Genomic DNA, 16,162 nt, shown 5'->3' with positions numbered 1-16,162 from the left:
TTCTGCTGAAGATCGTTGAAGACTCTATTGATTCTAGCAAAGTAGAATTTTATATAAAGTATTCAAAGTATACAGTAGCTGTATTGATTTTACAGAAAATGTGACACATTCAAACACAACACTCAACAGAATAAAACACAAAAAAAAAAAACAAAAAAATAAAAAAAAAAATGGTTTCCAAAAAGAGAAAAAATTCTGATGAAAGTAAGAAGAAGGTAGAAACCACGTTTGAGTCCGATCCATATGAGATTAAATTTCCATTGCCGGAGCAACTCGATCCGTCCCAATGCCGCGATGAATTCATTGGCACATTCATTCGGGAGCACGAACTTCGGGCCAGTTCCCTGCGGCCCAGATCAACATTCCGGGCCGCTTCGGAATTCAGGTCATCACAGGATCTCACGGATCAGGGGCCCGAAAAGGGGGCAGAGGCTATGGTGGTGCGACAGTTGGTGAGTCAGCGCAAAAGATTAAGTCTGCGGAAGACGAAGGAAGAGATCTTGGAGAACATTAAGCTCCGGTGTACCATGATGAATGACCTGAACCTGAAATGCCAGAAGGCGGCCATCGAGTTCCTGTCGGTTCGCCTGCTAAAGCAGTTGCGCCTCTTTTCGAGTCCCTGGCCTGGAGACACTGGGGATATCCCTTACAACCTGTTTAGCTGGTCGATGGACGACTTCCTGATGCGCTTGTCCATCAAGCAGGTCTATCTAGACGTCATCAATCGGGAGAGAAGTGCGGAGGATCTTGACTGTCTCAAGTTCTGCAAGGACCTAGGTCAGATCGAACTTCTTATACACGAGATCAGAGAAGACTATCGCAACGATAGGGATCTATGTCAGGGGAGCATGGAGTTGTTAAGGTAAGGATGATACATATGATTTCGCCTGTTTATAAAGAGTACTCACTATCTGATATCATTAAATTGCAGAAGTGCCCAATACAACATTAACGCACCTTGGGTCAGTACTCTTAAAGAAAATCTTGAGAGCATTAGATCCAGTTCTTTAACCGCAAGGCTTTTTGCTCAAAGTAGCGCCTTTAACATAGTAATGCGTCACTCATCGGCAATGGGAGCCTTCGAAGACGAGTCAGGTGAGTGGGTTTACTATGAGGCATATCTGGAAGACTAACCTCCGTCCGCAGCTCAGGATCCGATTGAAATGCGGTACCAAATCAACTGGATTAGAAGCTGTACGGATCAGCGTCTCTACCGGATAAACGGAAGGGAGGAGAAGATGAGAAAGGAACTAAATGACCTGGAGGTACAAGCACTGCAGGATGAAAAGGTACGTAATTCCTCCGAGCTCATATACTCGCTAGAGGTGGGAAAGCTTAGGGAAAGCGTCAGAGTGTGGCAGGAGCGGCTTGATACCGATTTGGAGAACGCCGAGGTCACGTGCACCGTATCAAGGCTTGCATTGCAAAAGGTCAAGGATGATATTAAGTTCTACAAAGAACAGAAGGACATGTACCTCCAGCGAATCGAAGAAGTGCAGGCTTTAATAGCTCAGGAACAGGGGGTAAGTCAATATGAAGTGATTCCGTGTTTTTGACTACCATAATATGACATATGCTTAGATATTTGTTTCCACCCGAAGCCGATTGTCCAGGAAGTCGGTTCGAAATTCCGAGAGAAAGTCCGAAAGGAAGTCCGAGAGAAAGTCAGAGAGGAAGTCCGCGAGGATTTCCGAAAATAAGATAGCACGAAAATCTGAAAGGCTTTCTGAGAGAAGGTCTGAAAGGAAGTCCCGAAATTCCAAAATGCAATAGAAGACTCTCCGATTTGGCCTCCTTGAATTTACCTATGTGTTTGCAATTTACCAAAGATTACATTAAACATTTTTTTTAAAGTTAGAACGACTTCTTTCTTAATAAAACTAATTCCTATCTAACTAATTAAATTAACAGTGTTAAAACTTTGAAATCACACAGCAGTTGTGTTTCTTTTTATTGAAAACCTGACATTTATACAAAAAAAAAACATTTAAGTGGGGAAAAGCTAAATAAAAGCCCAAGAAATTATAATGGATGTGTTAATAGACGAAAAAGAATCGGATCCTTTTGCGATTCAGTTCCCTTTGCCGGATCAGCTCGATCCCTCCCAATGCCGCGATAAATTCCTTAGCACAATCATCGAGGATCACGAACGCCGGGTGAGTTCGTTGTTGGCCGCATCGTCCATTCGGGGCAAATCCGTGGTTGATTATCCTGTGGAGACCGTGGATCGGGTGGTCGAAAATGGAGCAGAGGCTATGGTGGTGCGGCAGATGACCAGGATGCGGAAGAGGGAGAGCGGAAGGAAGACCGTAAAGGAGGCCATAGAAAGCATTAAATTGCGATCGTCCATGATGACCGAGTTGAATATCAAATGCCAGAAGGCGGCCATAGAGTTCCTATCCGTTCGCCTGCTGAAGCAACTGCGTCTCTTTTCGAGTCCTTGGCCCGGTAAGATCGACGAGATTCCCTACAATCTATTCAAGTGGCCGTTGGATCACTTCCTGGCACGACTGGAACATAACCAGTTGTACCTGGACGTGATCCATCGCGAACGGACCGCCGAGGATCTCGACTGCGTAAAGTTCCGCACTGATCTGAATGAGATCGAACAAATTCTACACGAAATGCGTGAGGACTTTCAAAGGGATGACGACCTTTGCGAAAATAGCATTAAACTCATACGGTATTGGCCTTATTTGGTTCAAGAAGAACTTTCTATATTTGAAACCTCTATATTCATAGAGATTGCAAGTACAACACGGTTGGTGCATGGTTTGAGGCCCTCAAGGACAATTCCCGGATTAAGGAGGGAATGAGCAACAGTAGTCTGGCAATGGAATCCAGCTTATCTAGTCTGGATATCCATCAAACTGCACTCGCAGACCCCTTCGAAGGCAGTAGTTGTGAGTTATTAATTTTTAACATATACCAAAAGATACATTTTTTGTACATTTTCTTAGTGACTGATCCGATACAGATGCGTTACCACATCAAGTGGGTAAACAGCTGTATGGATCAGCGACTAATGCTTAACAGTAAGCGGGAGGATCTGCTGAGAAAGGAGTTGATGGAACTGGAAACCAAGCTGAAACAGGACATGACGGTGCAGCGCAGCTCGGAGATGATATACTCCTGGGAAGTGGAGAAGCTCAAGATACGCAAAAGGGAGTGGGAGGCCAAGCTGGAGCGTGATCTGGAAAACGCCGAGGTGCAGTGCACGATAGCCAGGCTCGCACTGCAGAAGGTCAAGGACGATCACAAGTTCTGCATGGAACAGGAGGAAATGTACCATCAAAAAATAGCCGAGATCAACAAGCTGATGGGAACGCAAAACGCTCGTCAGCAAAAACAGGTGGGCTTAATTCATTTTATTTTAAAAGATTAAATAGATAGACAAGCCTTTACAAATTAGTCAATCCTATAGATGATATGAAATTGAAAATTAATACAATTTGTTTAATTTCAGCATGTATAAGCCAGGAAGCCAGAAATCCATAAAGAAGCAGGCGAAATGCTGGAGCTCATCAAAATTCGACAACTATTATTTATGTTGGCAACCCAAACAAAATAATCAAAATCCCGAAATGCATGAACTTAACCCCAAAGGGTTGTTGCCTTCAAAGTCACTGCCAAAGGATCAGGCCATTGAGGGGGGTATTCCATCGGCCGGGGAGTGGGTGCCAAGTTAGGGCAAACATTTACCATATTCATTATTTTTGGCAAACGGCTGCGGGGTAGCTGCCCCTCTACCCCTTTACAGCGATTGCAGTTTAGAAAATCGAATTATGTGCACTTTAGTCACCGTAGTTACCCACCAGGAAGCACACCCTCCACCCAAATGGGGGATCTAGTGTAGTATCGCCTCATGCATAGTTATTTTATGCGCCGTGGCAACCTGAAAGTTGCCTCATAACTTTGCCTCTTCTTGTTGCCTGGTCGGGTCGGGTGTATTATTTACGCTTAGAAAACAGAGAGTAGAATTTTTCCAACGCCAGTCGGAGGCGGATCGAGTTCACCCGGATAAAATCCATTGGAATGCCAACTAATCCGCGACCCACGACCAATGGCAACACTCCCGAGGACTGGCAGGTGTTCGAGGTCTTGTTCGGTGCTGATCAGGACCCGAAATCGATTCCCGCACGGATGACCACAATGTCACCTTTGCCACAACCAGCTATTTCATTTTGCCAGGTGAGTAGTTTGTGTCGCTGAGCTATCTTGCCAAAATCGTGCGCCAAATTGCCATAAAAGCGTGTAGACATCATATCAAGATAGATTTATGTGAATTCGCAATTGAATAACGACTTTGGTTCGCTGTTTTTTATGTTTCAAATGTATGCGGTTGTTAGGGGAACTAATGATGAAGCCATGTGGATGGGGGTGCATAATCAAAATATATGAATGATTGTAAAGCTATTCATATACACACAATAGGATAAAATGGAGCCATGCTATCTAATTTACTGATCTGAGGACTTGTGAAAGCCTAAAGTTCAATCCCATGTAACTTAAAGATCTAAAATCAAGTTCAATAAAATATCTGTAGATGTTCATACAATCTAAACTGTTTGAAGCATTTCCCTTCGCCCATTTCAATTTCATTAAAGTGGCAACCCGAATTGGCTTCATAATTAACCCGGCCAAGCTTATCGAATGTTCAACACATTTGAGTTCCCAATTGTCTTGCCGTTGCTCCTTCCTAAATTGCAGACAATTGGCCAAAAGTTGCACACCTCATTTTCCGTTTCCGGCCAAGTTGAAAATTTCCATCGTATATCCATCCACCTGGCCTGTGGCGTCCGCACTCGCGTGCGTGAGTCCGTTGTGGATATTGCATTTGATACTTCGCCACTTGGCGCCATGTGAATGACCCAAATAATCCAAACAAACTGCAAAGTTTCCCCCATGTGTAAGTGTAATCGTGGCTACACCTTTCTAGCTCCACACGGCTGCTCCTCAACCAAAGCCCCTTGCTCCTGCCATTGAGCTCGTTTTCACTTGGAGCATAAATTTGAGCATTGTGTGATGTTATGTTGGGGTAAATTCCTCGGTGCCATGCATCGGACTCCCCCCAGTTGTTAGGTGGAGGTTGTTAGGCTTCCGAAAGTAGTTTTTCCCGAACCAAAGTTCAGTTCTTCGACGGCTTTTACTGGGAACAGTTGACTTGGTTCTTGGAGTGCTCTAAATATACGTGGCTCTAAATATGCCCAGTGAAAATCATCTGCATCACCATCACATGGGACACACTGGTGGATTGTCTCCGCATCATCATCACTTGGTGGGCATTGGGACTATGTTAATGCCAGAAAAGTTAAAAATTACACATTATAATTAAAAGTACAATTGGAAGTCTGAATGGTCCAAAACCATTTTATCTTAAATTGTATAAATATAACTTTAATAACAAGAAAATGTGAAAATGGTACATAGTTTTAATAGAGCCAATCCAGAAAGTACAGATTTTTGTGGAAAGGTTTTCTTAAATAGGAAATTATATAAATTTATATGTAATTATTTAATAACTCCGCATATCAAATATTATTGTGTGTTCTCCAAACTTTAATGCGATTATCCAGCTGGACACATCCTGCAGCAATCCGGGAATCACTGTGACAGAACATCATCATGGACTCGACTTGACCACCACCCTGCGCAGTGAACTGGCTGCGTTGTCCTACAAAAAGGAGCGACTTACGGGGGAGGTAAATAAAAGAATCAATTTATTATGGAAACAAGTAATGCAAAGGATATACATACATATATTTACACTTATCCTAGCTTGCTGAAGCGCGCACCGCCTTGTGCAGCAAAGATGCGGATATCGAGAATCTGCGAGCCCAGGCTGCTCGGCAGACTGCCCTCATCGGATCCCTCCAGAGTCGTCTGCAGAACTCGGAGAGCAGGGAGCAGGCTGTCCAGGCCCGATGTGATTCCACCATTCAGACGTTGCAGCGGGAGAAGCGTAGCTCCGACGAGCGCAACAAGGAGCTAATCTGCAAGGTACAGCATCTGGAAACGCATATGGCCAGCGAGGAATCGCAAAAAGAGCAGGTCAAGGCTCAGCTGCACGATCTCCTGCGACGCCTTAGCATCACTTTGGGAATGGATGTGTGCGATGGCAACCAGAATTCCCATGCCACACCCGAGTGTATCATCTCGCGGGCCGAAGAGGTGATGGTGGAGCTGCAAAGGACGAAGGCCAAGGTCAGTTCCACCTGCGACACGCTGAGCTCCTGCGAAAATGAACTGCTCAACTTGAAGTCACTGGCCAACATTGAGAAGCAGCGCCTCACGGCTCAACTCGATGGAGCTGGCAATCACAACCACGAGCTGGAAGGACGCTGTCGCCAATACGAAAGGGATCTTCAGATCCAAAGGGATCGCTTGACCGAATCGGAAATCAACGGCGAGAAGCTCAAGGAAGAACTGCGCGGCTTTGAGTCGCGATGCCATCGCTTGCAAAACAACCTGGACCGGACTCAGGGCGATCGTCTGCAGTTCTTGCGGGGATTGAGCAATCTCTTGAATGTTCCCGAACCGTGCGAAACGCTCATCAAGGACAAGCTGAGAGAGACTCTGGCGGAGAACCAGTCCATGCATGCGGTAATAGAACTTATTAAATCATAATTTAACAGACAATAAACCAATTTGTATATCCCCTAGCAAATGCACTCTCTGCGAGATCAGCTGAACTCGGAGCATGAGAAGCTCAAGGAGACCCAACAGACGACCGAATGTCGCCTCCGTTCTGGCGAGGCTCAGAAATGTGAGCTAACTGAGCGCTTGGAGAAGTGCCATGCCGAGATCCATACTCTTCGAAAGGATCACATGGGTCTATCGGAGTTCCTGCAGCGACTGGCCCTCGCGATGAACTGGGGCGAGTGCTCTGCCCCTCCGGCTCTTGGAACTGATACCAATCTAATGGCGGAGAACTTGCTTGAGAGAGCCGAAAGACTCGCCGCTCACTGCGACCACGAGGCATCCCATCATCATCATCATCACAGCCCGGATAAGGGTTGCTGTGATCACGGACATGGTCATGGGAAACTTCGCCGCGAGAGATCCTGTCATGACATTCCCCTCAAGGAAAGCAGCAGTGTCTACAACCTGCAGCGACGTGTTCGAGTTCTCAGGGAGCAAGTGCAGCGACGCGATCTCCACCTGGAGCTACTGCGTCGCAAGCTGGCCATCATAGAGGACGGTGCGCGGGGGAAGTGCATGTTGCAGGGTGAACGGGATGAGGCCGTTTGCCGTGCCAAGAAGGCGGTCAAGCAGGTGGACAAGTTGAGTGCCCAGCTGGCCGATGCCCGATCACAAATAGCAGAGGTCAAGGCCCAGCTAGCCGAGGCTGTGGAGTACAAGATCACCTCGTTGGAGAGGGCTCGAAAGATCGATGAGCTGTCCACACAGATATGCGATCTGGAGGACGAGAAGACGCGCCTGCTATCCCAACTTAATGCCCTGAAGGAGCGCCTCAAATCCTCCTGTGAATCCAATCAGAATCGCAGATGCCGCGATGAGGCGCTAATAAATGTAATTAAAAGTTTAGCTTATGTATAAAATTAAAAACTCAATACTTCTCCAAATTTCAGTCAATGCGCGATGATGTCAGCCGCTTGAGCTCCCAACTCTCGGATGCCAATCAGCGCCTTTCGCATTTGCAATCCTTCCGCACGTCGGTTGCCAGGACACTGCATCTTCGCGACCTGCCGGAAACGGATCTTCTGCATCGTCTGCAGGCCCTGTGCTCCGCACATCAGGAGTTCACGATGCTTTCGAAACGCTATGAAACAGCTTCGCCAGTTGGAGATCATCCATGTCCTCGGTTTGATGATCCCATACCACCATCCAGCCACTGTCGCCCGCCAAGGGAGCTCAGTCCTCCGCCAACTTCCTTCCACCATAAGGCGACACTCCATTCAGGCAGCAGCCATCACCCACCACCGTCTGAGCATCATCATGGTTCCAGCAGCCACGTGCACAATCACCACGGACATGGACACGGACACGGTCACTCATCCCATTCCAGGCGGCAGCGAAGTAAAAGCCGGGACAAACGACTCCACGATGAGTGCTTCGACACGGATGTGCATCGACTGCACCATGGCTGCAAGGAGGAGCTACTGGCCACCGGATCGGAGGATGACTATGACTTCAAGAGCAAATACTGCTAGAGTATTAAGCTTTTTCTTGCATTTGTATTTTTTCAAAATAACTCAGAATAAAATATGGTTTCTACATTTCGGAAAATGTAACTTTTTTGTGGCATGATTGATTATTCTGGTTGATCATTATGTATGTCGGGAGGATAAGGATAGGAAGGAAAGGACTGGTCTTCATCGCAGTCCCTACTGGAGGCACAAGTCCAACAGCATTCCGGAAATTTTAGCAACAAGTCCATGGCCTTGTCGTCCTGGCAGCCACTGCTCGGCAAAGTGCGAGGACAGCTGGAAAATAGCTTGGATATCATATGCATTAGGGTATACCATTCCAAATTGGATCGATCTTACTAGTACACATGAGTAAGTCCTTCGGCGTTCATGCAAACCTGCACGCCGCAAGTGTTTGGATCACTGACTTCCTCGCCAGGTTGAAGGGCAAAAACATCGTATTGCTTCTTTTTACCCACTCGAACATGGATGGGGTAACACTGGCCGGGGTACTCTACCAAGGCATTTTAACGAGATTTTATTATTCTTACATACATACAAAGTTTTCTGAAGGCATTACTATCACTGTGCAGTATCTTCACAAAAACGATGGACTCCACATAGGCCACTAAAATTAAAGCAACAATGAAATATATGAACTTCATTCTAACGCAATAGAAGGCCAACTGATGGAAGTTACATTAAAGTACCTGAGAAAAAACTCGCCTTTGAAATTGATACTTAGTGTAAATAATAGTGCCACATTACATTCTTCTGCGAACCTTTAACTGTCTTTGTATATTTTGTGTAGAAAAAGTGTCAGCACTATCTACATGTATAGTTTAAAGTTTCCGAAATTAGCCGAAAGAGCGCTGCTTGCGAGTAGTTCTCAGAGTAGCCGCCAGGCGGATAAGTTTTAATGAAGCAACAGTTGAAAATGATTAATATATAAAAATGATTAATATAAAAAAATAATATATGCTTTATTTCAAACAGATTGTTACTTAATAAACATTATACAAATGGTCGAGGACTAAAAAAACAACATTGTTGCAGATATGACACTTTTGGTCGGTCGCTCACCTGGTGGACATGAGTAGCCCGACCAATTCAGACCTGGTTGATTGACTCCCCTGGCCATTATTACCACCAGTTCCACCGACCTGGACCATCGGCGGAATTATGCAAATGGGAAAAGTGGCAAACGCATTGTACCGCCTGCCGCATCTCGGTAGCCTGTCAAATAAATCAAAAATTGACTGCAGCACATGCAACCCGTTTTCCGGACCAAGTTCATATGCAAGGCAAACGGTGCCCGGCGCCTGGGAATGTGCAATTAATCAAAAGTTCAGTAAACGCTTTTAATGTGGATCTGTGTGCATGGCAATCCCACTGAAGAGTCGTCAACGCCAATCAAGATGCATATTTTTGCATGTTCGAAATTACACAACACACGTGAGTGGTAACTAATGCCCCATCCGCCCCATCCTCGTCATTTGCGGCACAGACTTGCCACAGACGACACCCAGAGCAATGAACTTGGCCGACGAGATCGGCTCGCTTGACTGCCCCCAGTTCCGTCGGCCAGGGAGAGGAATCTCGGCGGCACAAAGAACATAAACACTCTCAGAAAATGCCTATCAGTTGCATATATATATATATATATATGAATGTATAAAACAAACTTAAGTATTTATACATTTAGAATTTATAAAACAAATAGCTTACTTTTGAGTCAATGTAAATAATACTTGACATTCCAACAAAGTTGCCTCCATTATTCATAATATATCTTTAATTTTTCATAGAAAAAATAAACTTCTGCATTACTCTAACTTCTGATTATCTAACTTACTTAATTTTTCCAGTATTAGTTACACTGTTCTATTAAATTTTTTAGAGTGAACAGAAGACAAACATATCCAGAAAACATGTTTATGAGGGGTCGAGCGGGTGGTGCTGGTTGCTGCCCCATGTGTGTGCCTGTGGCCCCTGCCGCTTATTTTCTGCCGCCCGATCTTGCCACATGAGCCAGGAGTATGAGTTGCTAACAGCGGGGAGTGCATATCGTTTCGTTTTGCAATTGAGTTCCTTCTTCTTCTCTAACAGGTTTAACTCTTTGATCTGCTGCCTCTGCATCCCCGCTCCGTGTCTCCTGGCGACTTTTGATCTTTCGCATCGAGGAGGAGGAGGCCGAGTTGGAGCAGGAGGAGTTCCACGGTGGAGGAGATGCGGCCATTAGAGTCGCAGTCACTCAGGTGTGGCATAAGCCGCAAGAGAAGCCAGACTGCAAATCGGAAAAAGAGGAAGGAGTTGGCCTAGCCCATAATTAATATCGTTGAGGATTTGATTTAACACTCTGCGTTCTTAACAAATTGCCCGTCAGTCAGGGACTAAATTATGTAAATGGAAGTGAGGTATTTAGATTCGTTTTGTTAGCTCAAATACAAAACAATAGAATAGTTTGTATATTTAAGCCTTGTCTAAATTTTCATAGCACAAAGCCCCTTCGGTAAAGCCTGAATATTGCGAATCCAATTCAGTCAAATCAATAGCAAATAAAAATAGTTAAAAATTGATGAGAAATATGGATTAAAATCGTATGCAATTCAAATTAAATTGGCACTTTATGCGTATTTTTCTCCAAAAGGGGGTTGGCTTTCGGGATTTGCTGCCCCTCAGGAAAGTGGCAATTGAAATGCGTTGCCAAGCAAAAACTAGGACACAAACTATGGAAATGCGGACAAGTTTAAGTCCACAAAGCCAAACATGATGCGTGTGGTGCAGAGTCCAAAATAAATACACGTGTGCTCGCCACAAAAGCTGGATGGGTTGAATAAAAGGCGGACTGGGAAGGTCACAAGTGCCTTTGGTGTCACTCCAAATTGTTTACAAATACAGAACACGCGTTGAAAAGCTGCCATAAAGAATGGCGACGAGGAAAGTGAAGAAATGGAGCTGAAACCTCTGGCAACGCCTTACCTTGAAGTAAACCCATCTACATTCCTCTTGGCCTGTAATGGTTTTTTTTCTAGCACAAAAGATTCAGTAGCAACATCATCATCATCATCATTATCGTATGGTGGGTGCCTGACTGGCATCTGAGATGATTTTAATGCTGTCGATTGTGGGCTTACATTGACATTTTGGCCAACTTGCCATCGCCCTCCCCCCTTTGGCCTGTCGAGATTTGTTAAAGCCACAAGCTTCCGCTTATTGTTTGTTGGCAACAATTAAGCCGCACTTTTGCACCAGTCAACTTAAATAATCAAAATGTTTGCGGCTCACCCATGCACCCACAACCAAATGGAAATAAGAACTGCTACAGTCGAGAAAATTCTAGGCATCTACAGAATTTTTAAATTGGGGAACAACATGAGTAAATTAATACTTGTTATATTCTATCTCAACATTAAGAGTTGAAGCTTATTCTTCAGAAAGAAACTTTGTTATTAACTTTCTAGTCTGCAATCATCATTACTATGTAGAAAATCGATTGTTTATTTCGAATATTTTTTTTTCGCTGTGCATATTTTGTGTGTGGGTAATCTCCATTTCGAAACTGAACGCAAATGCAATTTTTGAATTTTTCCACAGAGTTGTGAGTTGAGTTAGGAATGGCTTTGTCCATGAATTTGCATGTTTTCGCAGGGATCAGTTCTCGGCACTGGGAATGGTTCGGCAGCTGCGGAATCATGGGGATTGCTTTTGCCATTAGTCCGGCTGCTCCGCTTGCGGACAATGCCAATACACGTCTTTGGCCACATCAAAAATGCAGCCAGTGAATTGGCCATTACACACACACATCGACCAATACAAAGTTGTATGCCAAACTGAGTTTTTGCCGGCTTAGCATGTTTTTGATTAAATCGCTTTGGTTTGTATTTTGAATGGAAATCGGAGGAGTATGATGGGTTCCGAGCGCCACATTTGGATAAACACAGAGTGCGAATAATACTCGTGAATGACAAGCGAAATCGATTAAATTCGAGAACCTCAAGTTATCCAAGCACTTTTACTCGTTTTCTTGTTTATATTAAGGCAGACTTACGCACTAACCAAAATCCAAAATGGTAAGTGCATAGTAGTTGGAATTTGCATGATATACTAAGTACAGTGTGAGAGGCGACCCATAATACGACTTGATCTAGAGACCAAGTCGGCACTTCATGTACTTTAGCTCATGTTTAACCCATTTCCCCGCATTGTTTCAATTCGCTTGCATTGTTCGCACTTAATCAAGGTCGGCACTTAATTAGACTTTCTGCTGTGGGAATCAAGTGTCGCCCGGCAGCGAAACAATTGCGCTGCCATTGCATCAGCTAGATGGATGCCCGGCCATTTGGAGTCCGCCTGGGAGTCGAGCTGTTGGCCAAGTCGGCATAACTGCACACATTATTCAACAGCGTGGCAAGCAAAAATTGTTGCTATTTTAATTGTCCGACATGAAATATTAAATGCTCACCACAAATAGCATTAACAATGGCGATGCACACATAAAACAATAAAAACGAAAAGCGGCCATAAAATGCAAGAGACTGTCCACCACTTTTGGCTGCCACTCGACGTGGATGTATCTTAATTAGCATAAATATGCAACCCGCCTGTGCAATTGGGAAATGGGTAGGGAGGTGAGTTGGAGCTGTTGGATTGGAGTGTCACCCGAGTGCACCGCAACATCATTTATGGCCGTGGCTACTGCCATCGGTCAATCAGGAACAGAATCAGCTCCCGTTTCGGTGCACCATCCATATGCATATATCTTCATACACATGGCCGCATTATTATGCGGGCTCACTTCTCCAGTCGTAATGGCTTTAATTGTTATTGTAATTGGCAGTGCATTCAATGGTAAGTAATTGAGTCATGGGGGCAAATGATTGAAGTTTGATATGCTAGATTATGTCATTGAATTTGGAGAGGTTGCAAAAGAGCTGGGATTAATGCGAACTGATGGATGTTGATCTCATTTGATTGCACTTATGTACCATAAGCCTCTGCAAACAAATTATATCTTTTCACTTAGTCGATTTCACTACACATTGGCTTTTTAATTATTTCCGTCATTAACATTGGTTTTTATAATGACATAAATTCAATAAATCTACACCCAATCTGGCACTGTCCATAACCTGATTATTTAAATAATTCATTTTAATTTGAAACCCGATTAAGTGATTTAGATTGCCTCTAAAACAAACCAATTAAGAATAATTTTCACATTTAATTTGCTCTCTTTTTCAGCTTTATTTGATTCTTGCGATTGTTTTGCACAGGCAAAATATGAAGTTCATAGATATACAGACAAGTGGCTATGATGTAATGCTTAGAGCTACATATAATATATAGATAGGTGTAATATAGCATATATATTTATGTGTGTAATATGATACATCGATTTCAAAAAACAGTTTTTGTATCTTTGTCTGGGCTTAGTCAATAATCCGATAGGAAAGCAAGCTTTTCAGGCATCAAAATCATTCGCAGTGTCTGCGAGTGTGGACATAAAGATTACTCGATAGATATCAGGACTATATGGTACGAATATAATTATGCATAAGGGTATATGTGTGATATTAGAAAAGGTTTTACAAAAACTTGCTTATCGACAAAAGTTAATCGCTTAATATGCTTTAATAACTTGCAAAAACTCTCGCTTCATTTGCTATGTTCTTCGTTTAAAAATGTTCTTTATCAAAGTGTGTTATCAGTATCCTCTTCTAAAGTAAAGACGCCTAAATCGTATCACAGATAAATGTGTTGGCCGAGTTCCGCTCTCGGATCGCACATTGGCATAACTTAGGCCTATAACAAATGGATCTATAACTAGCCATACGAACTAAGGGGTTGTTTTTCCTGGATTTTGTCGTGGTTGTGTTGGGTTGTGGCTTCGCGGCAGATTCAGTTCTGCCACCATAGGGCGCTCGTGTTCCAGATCCACGCGCCCGACCCTACTCAACGATGCTGCTGGGGATTGGGGGGTCCGAAGGCCTGCATGCTGTAGTACCGCTCGCTGTCCTCCTTGACCACACTGGTCACGTGGTGGAACTGGCATGGATGCGAAATCTGTGACTTCGGTGGCAAGGGAGCCGGCTTGACGCGCTTCTGTTTCTTCTGCTTGCGGGTTCCGGCCACGGTTAGAGCCTCATTCTCCGGATTGCTGACCAAACGCTCCACGTGCTGCCACAACTCGCGTGCCGCATCCGTGGAATCGAAGCTGAAGCCAATCATCTGCTGATGATTGCTGGACCGGCACATGGTGTGGAACGAGGGACCTGCGATCCGATAGTTCGACAGGTTATCAATCCGATCCGACCACAGGGCGAAGCAGGAGCCCCTCTCCGCCAGAACCAGAGTAACTCTGGGTATAGCTCTGGCCTTGGAGTTTCCCTTGTCGTGCAGTATCACCGGTATGCCGGTGAACACCAAACGCCAGTCGCCATCGTTTCCGGTTCCCTCGTAGAGATTGGCCAAAGCGCCGCTCACGAATATCTCTGTGCCCAATCCGCCGAAGAAACTCTCCACCTGACCACGTTCGTAGTCCGATAGATTTGTGTTGCTCGTGGTGTCCGTGCTGATGGTATCCGCATCGATATCCGAGGCGTTGTACAGCGATGTGGTTCCATGGGCGCTGCTCCTCTGTGCCGACGAATGCGAGTGGGCCGACCAGTCCGGATGGAGAATCAGCTCGTCCCGGGGCTCCAGGGAGGAGCCTGTGCCCTCACTGGACTCCGATGGTGGCGCCGAATCGCTAACGGAGCCCAAACGGCGGCGTGTCTGCTGCAGTTGATGCGACATCTAGTTGGAGGAAGAGAAGAGCGAGAGTGCTAAATTAGATTTCTGTGGCAAAAGCTTTTCGGCTGCGGTTTTCGCTGCAAGTGGAGTTAATGCAATTCTCTTTTGCCATTTTCCGCCACCTCGCAAAGTTGGCAACCGACAATAAAAACAGTTGGAGCTTGTATTTAAAATGCGACTATAAGATACCCGGTTCCCAATTAGAAATATATACTCGCTAGGTAGCGGCATTACTTGAAAGAAAATACATTTAAATGCACAACACAATTGTAATAATCTAATTATAGTTTTCAATTATCGAATTAAACGCATGAATAAATCAAAACAAGTGAGTAATCCGTTTGTAGTTGTATTCTTAATCCATGATGTGAATATCCAAATGAAAGCACAAACACTATATACCCTCGAAGCCCACGAAATACCGCGTAAAACAATTCCCAGTCGCAACACGAGTTTCAGTTTCTGATTCTCTGGTTCTCTAATTTTTTATTTACTTTGTTGCCCTGCTGCAATTGCTGCCAAGTTAAAAAAAAACAAAAAATATATATATATATACATTTTCATTGTGGTCGCTGTGCTGGAAATTAAACACAATCAATTTCCGCTCCAGAAACTGAAATTGTAAACAAACAATATATTACACAAATTTATGCTCAATGAACAATTTGCCAAATTTCATTTACTTAGCAAGTTCAAAAACGGTTAAATACAATTGACAACGTGAGTAATTGCTCATTCAGTTTTAATCGACGGGTGTTAAGTGAATATTTGCAGACAAAAGAGGTTAGAACGGTTCGTTTTTGCAAAACGTGGGTAATTAGCTGAAAAATTAATTCAAATCTAAAATCCAACTTCTACATTTTCCGCAGATTTTCCACTGTGACAGGCAAATTTGAGCTAATAAAAACCAAATTCCGAAACCAATTAGAACTCCCACACAGAATGATACATTTGCATGTACAGGTGGAAGAATTTACATTTCAAAGAACTCACGTCCTATGCAAATACCTTTAAAAAAGTTTTAGCCAAAAACTACGTGTACTTACAGGCAAACAAATTCAGAGGCAAAGCGCATAACTAATGAATATGGAGCGTTCAAATTTCGTTAGCTTCTCCAACTCAAATACCAGAAAAGCTAGTCCGGGCACGTGGACATTGGCACGTTTTAATTAGCGCCGCAAATTGCAGGCCACGACGTAATTAAATTATTTAAATTG

The 16,162-nt window shown here is 44.1% G+C and overlaps 4 protein-coding genes across 6 annotated transcripts in view; 3 read left to right on the top strand and 1 right to left on the bottom strand.

Moving 5' to 3' along the window:
- Positions 1–38: 38 nt before the first annotated feature.
- On the top strand, positions 39–1,857 carry LOC116800213. 2 transcript variants are annotated; one of them, XM_032714005.1, is made up of 4 exons: positions 39–862; positions 932–1,095; positions 1,147–1,523; positions 1,582–1,857. In XM_032714005.1, the coding sequence occupies exons 1-4, from the start codon at positions 171–173 to the stop codon at positions 1,771–1,773; spliced, it is 1,425 nt and encodes a 474-aa protein (XP_032569896.1). In that variant the 5' UTR covers positions 39–170; the 3' UTR covers positions 1,774–1,857. The 2 variants fall into 2 exon arrangements, with proteins under 2 accessions (XP_032569896.1, XP_032569897.1); XM_032714006.1 differs by lacking the exon at positions 1,582–1,857 and having other exon boundaries at positions 1,152–1,245.
- Positions 1,858–1,933: 76 nt separating this feature from the next.
- LOC6614570 lies at positions 1,934–3,694 on the top strand. The gene is made up of 4 exons (XM_032714007.1): positions 1,934–2,683; positions 2,743–2,903; positions 2,961–3,352; positions 3,467–3,694. The coding sequence occupies exons 1-4, from the start codon at positions 2,028–2,030 to the stop codon at positions 3,473–3,475; spliced, it is 1,218 nt and encodes a 405-aa protein (XP_032569898.1). The 5' UTR covers positions 1,934–2,027; the 3' UTR covers positions 3,476–3,694.
- On the top strand, positions 3,693–8,258 carry LOC6614568 (coiled-coil domain-containing protein 170). Its single transcript, XM_032714002.1, has 5 exons — positions 3,693–4,191; positions 5,577–5,702; positions 5,779–6,603; positions 6,664–7,533; positions 7,593–8,258. The coding sequence occupies exons 1-5, from the start codon at positions 4,036–4,038 to the stop codon at positions 8,172–8,174; spliced, it is 2,559 nt and encodes an 852-aa protein (XP_032569893.1). The 5' UTR covers positions 3,693–4,035; the 3' UTR covers positions 8,175–8,258.
- Positions 8,259–13,372: 5,114 nt separating this feature from the next.
- LOC6614567 overlaps positions 13,373–16,162 on the bottom strand; it is a 39,838-nt gene continuing 37,048 nt past the window's right edge. For both annotated transcript variants that reach the window (XM_002038959.2, XM_032718284.1), the window contains one exon: positions 13,373–14,948. In XM_002038959.2, the coding sequence (XP_002038995.1) occupies positions 14,106–14,948 (843 nt within the window). In that variant the 3' untranslated portion in view covers positions 13,373–14,105. The remainder of the gene's footprint in view (positions 14,949–16,162) is intronic.

This window comes from Drosophila sechellia, chromosome 2L (genome assembly GCF_004382195.2).
Source record: "Drosophila sechellia strain sech25 chromosome 2L, ASM438219v1, whole genome shotgun sequence".
Lineage (NCBI taxonomy): Eukaryota > Metazoa > Arthropoda > Insecta > Diptera > Drosophilidae > Drosophila > Drosophila sechellia.
The sequence above is the reverse complement of the archived record's forward strand: the minus strand, read 5'-3'. Positions and strand labels throughout refer to the sequence as shown.

What these genes read in the sequence shown, in the direction of transcription:
- LOC116800213 (XM_032714005.1), top strand. Translation starts at nt 171, where the DNA reads ATGGTTTCCAAAAAGAGAAAAAATTCTGATGAAAGTAAGAAGAAGGTA. An exon ending in GGGAGCATGGAGTTGTTAAG is followed by an intron (nt 863 to 931) that starts GTAAGGATGATA and finishes ATTAAATTGCAG; the next exon opens with AAGTGCCCAATACAACATTA. An exon ending in AGCCTTCGAAGACGAGTCAG is followed by an intron (nt 1,096 to 1,146) that starts GTGAGTGGGTTT and finishes CTCCGTCCGCAG; the next exon opens with CTCAGGATCCGATTGAAATG.
- LOC6614570 (XM_032714007.1), top strand. Translation starts at nt 2,028, where the DNA reads ATGGATGTGTTAATAGACGAAAAAGAATCGGATCCTTTTGCGATTCAG. An exon ending in AATAGCATTAAACTCATACG is followed by an intron (nt 2,684 to 2,742) that starts GTATTGGCCTTA and finishes CTATATTCATAG; the next exon opens with AGATTGCAAGTACAACACGG. An exon ending in CCCCTTCGAAGGCAGTAGTT is followed by an intron (nt 2,904 to 2,960) that starts GTGAGTTATTAA and finishes ACATTTTCTTAG; the next exon opens with TGACTGATCCGATACAGATG.
- LOC6614568 (XM_032714002.1), top strand. Translation starts at nt 4,036, where the DNA reads ATGCCAACTAATCCGCGACCCACGACCAATGGCAACACTCCCGAGGAC. An exon ending in CAGCTATTTCATTTTGCCAG is followed by an intron (nt 4,192 to 5,576) that starts GTGAGTAGTTTG and finishes GCGATTATCCAG; the next exon opens with CTGGACACATCCTGCAGCAA. An exon ending in AGGAGCGACTTACGGGGGAG is followed by an intron (nt 5,703 to 5,778) that starts GTAAATAAAAGA and finishes CACTTATCCTAG; the next exon opens with CTTGCTGAAGCGCGCACCGC.